This window comes from Camelina sativa, chromosome 14 (genome assembly GCF_000633955.1).
Source record: "Camelina sativa cultivar DH55 chromosome 14, Cs, whole genome shotgun sequence".
NCBI lineage: Eukaryota > Viridiplantae > Streptophyta > Magnoliopsida > Brassicales > Brassicaceae > Camelina > Camelina sativa.
The window spans coordinates 206,702-209,075 of NC_025698.1; the positions used below are offsets into that span (position 1 = coordinate 206,702).

Here is a 2,374-nt window from a genome sequence, read left to right on the forward strand (position 1 = left end):
TAAGCAAGAACTTGATGCAGCTATATGAAGACGAGGTGATCGATCTTAGATTTAATTTTAGAAACTAGAAGTTAATTAATCATCATATTAAAAAAGTGTTTTTGACAGGTGAGGCAGAGGAAAGAAACAGAGGAGATGGGAAAGAGAAGAAGAGAGGAGCTAGAGAAAGTGAAGAAGGAGAAGGAAGAAGCTTGCTCTGTAGGACAAAACTTCATGAGGTTATATGAAGAAGAAGCAAGACGTAGAAAAGGAACAGAGGAAGAACTCAGCAAGGTCGCGGCTGAGAAAGACGCAGCCAGCTCAGTCTGCTCGGAGATTCTATTGCTTCTTCAGAGTTACACGCGTCGCCATGGAATTTCTTCTGGATTCTCTGTTGAGGAATCCGTTACACGCCAGCCTCCCTCATATTTTATCTGTCCTATCTCACAGGTACGTTGACCAGGACCCATGTAGTTCGTTGTTCATACTGGAGCATTTAAACAGAAACTGAATCCCAAACAAACGGATAGCCCTGAAAAACCCAACATGTCTGTTATTTCTGTTATCAATCTGCATTATTGCTCTTCAATATGTGTAGAACTGATCTAAGTACACACTTGGCTGGGTTTGGTTTAATCTCTGATTGATTTTTAGACAATTTCGAGTTTGATTTATGTGTAGAAGCCAATGCTCGTTTTGTTTTTTACAGGAAGTAATGCGAGAGCCTCGTGTTGCGGCCGATGGCTTCACCTATGAAGCTGAATCCTTGAGAGAATGGCTAGACAATGGTCATGAGACATCACCAATGACGAACCTTAGGCTTGCCCACAACAACCTAGTCCCTAACCACGCCCTTCGTTCCGCCATTCAAGAGTGGCTCCAACGAAACTCTTGAGAATCGAATCTCTGCTTTGTGTTATGAATCTCGAGTATATTGTCTGTGTTTACTTAAAAATCTTTACTTTTTGTGAGTGGAGTGGAAAAAGACTTGAAGTTCATATATAAACCGTCTGTTTTATTAAGTGCAAAACCCATTCATAAAAATGCTTGCTGTTTTGCTCTGTCTCGAGAAACCTGTCTGCCGTCAACACTTTCGGAAAACGCCCTGTAGTGTTACTTTTTGGCGTTGTCTTAATTAACACGTCCCTTTCTACGGGCCTGTGTTACCAAAGATGGCCCAACAAAGGGCCCACGAGTTTTGCGCACGTGATAATCAGAGCAAAAGCGCGACGCGTGGACAAAATGACCAAAAGGGGATCCTTTTCATCGTGGGAGACTATGATTGGCCAAGACAGTTTGATCATAGTATGAGGTCGACCACATTAGATTTTGAGAGATTATCTAATGGTTTTTTTTACTACTGTAACATGCCGTCTTGTCGGTACGGTTCATACGGATTCAATTTTTAAAATTTGTAATAACTCAAAAATAATTACAATTAAATTAATTTTAAATTAGGGGGTAGCCGGTGATCGGTGGATTTGAAGTACAAATCGCATGCATGTTCCACGCGCAGCTTGTCTATAAAATGTTCCACACGCACATGCCAGTTTAGTGTGCAGATGCATTATTTTGATAACCGGTATAGGTTAATGTAATGATGTTAATCAAATTAGACCCACTTTTTTTTTTTTTATATAATGTATATTAACATTATTGTCAACCTGAAATCATCAGTAATCATAACATATATCAACATGGCATCATCAAATACTTTATAATAGTTTCATGGCATATATATATATATATGAATATGATGTATGAGACGCACTGCAACCGTCCCATATGTCTATAAAAATTTTAATATCTGAAAATTTGTCTTTGTGTGTGAGATAGGTATCATCATATATAATCAGTTCTTCACTAACTGACAATAAGTGAATTGTATATTTAATCAAAAAATTCATAGAACGCTGGAAAAAAAAAGTGTTAGACAAATTTTCACAAAAAAAAAGGTGATAAAGTACGATAAGGGGGGTTGATGTTAGTTTTGTGTCATTTGCATTAATTACTCCACATGTTTTTGTTCGACACGCTAGTTCCGTTCTATTATTAATCACTATCAGCAGATAACAGTTTGATTTTTTAAATACTAGAAAAAAAAAGAAAAAAAAAATCGTACGGACAAAGAGTTCGACAAATACAAAATAATATAATATTATAAATAGTAAGGCGTCCCCAAAATAAAATAAAATAAATTAAAAAAAAAATCCATAAACACACCAATACATCAAACACGCGTCCCACGCGCCAAAGGACGAGAGAGTCGCACCAAAAGAAAAAAAAAAAGTCAAAACCAGCGTTTTAAGCTTTACTTGTGTCTAAAACGACACCCACCTTTTCTCATCTCTCTCTCTCTCTCTCTCTCCCACGAGAGTTTTTTTTTTTTTTTTTT

The 2,374-nt window shown here is 37.2% G+C and overlaps 1 protein-coding gene across 1 annotated transcript; it reads left to right on the forward strand.

Moving 5' to 3' along the window:
* LOC104738630 (putative U-box domain-containing protein 55) lies at nucleotides 8-1,001 on the forward strand. The gene is made up of 3 exons (XM_010458796.2): nucleotides 8-35; nucleotides 109-429; nucleotides 689-1,001. Exons 1-3 carry the CDS (start codon nucleotides 15-17, stop codon nucleotides 872-874), a joined length of 528 nt encoding a protein of 175 aa, XP_010457098.2. The 5' UTR covers nucleotides 8-14; the 3' UTR covers nucleotides 875-1,001.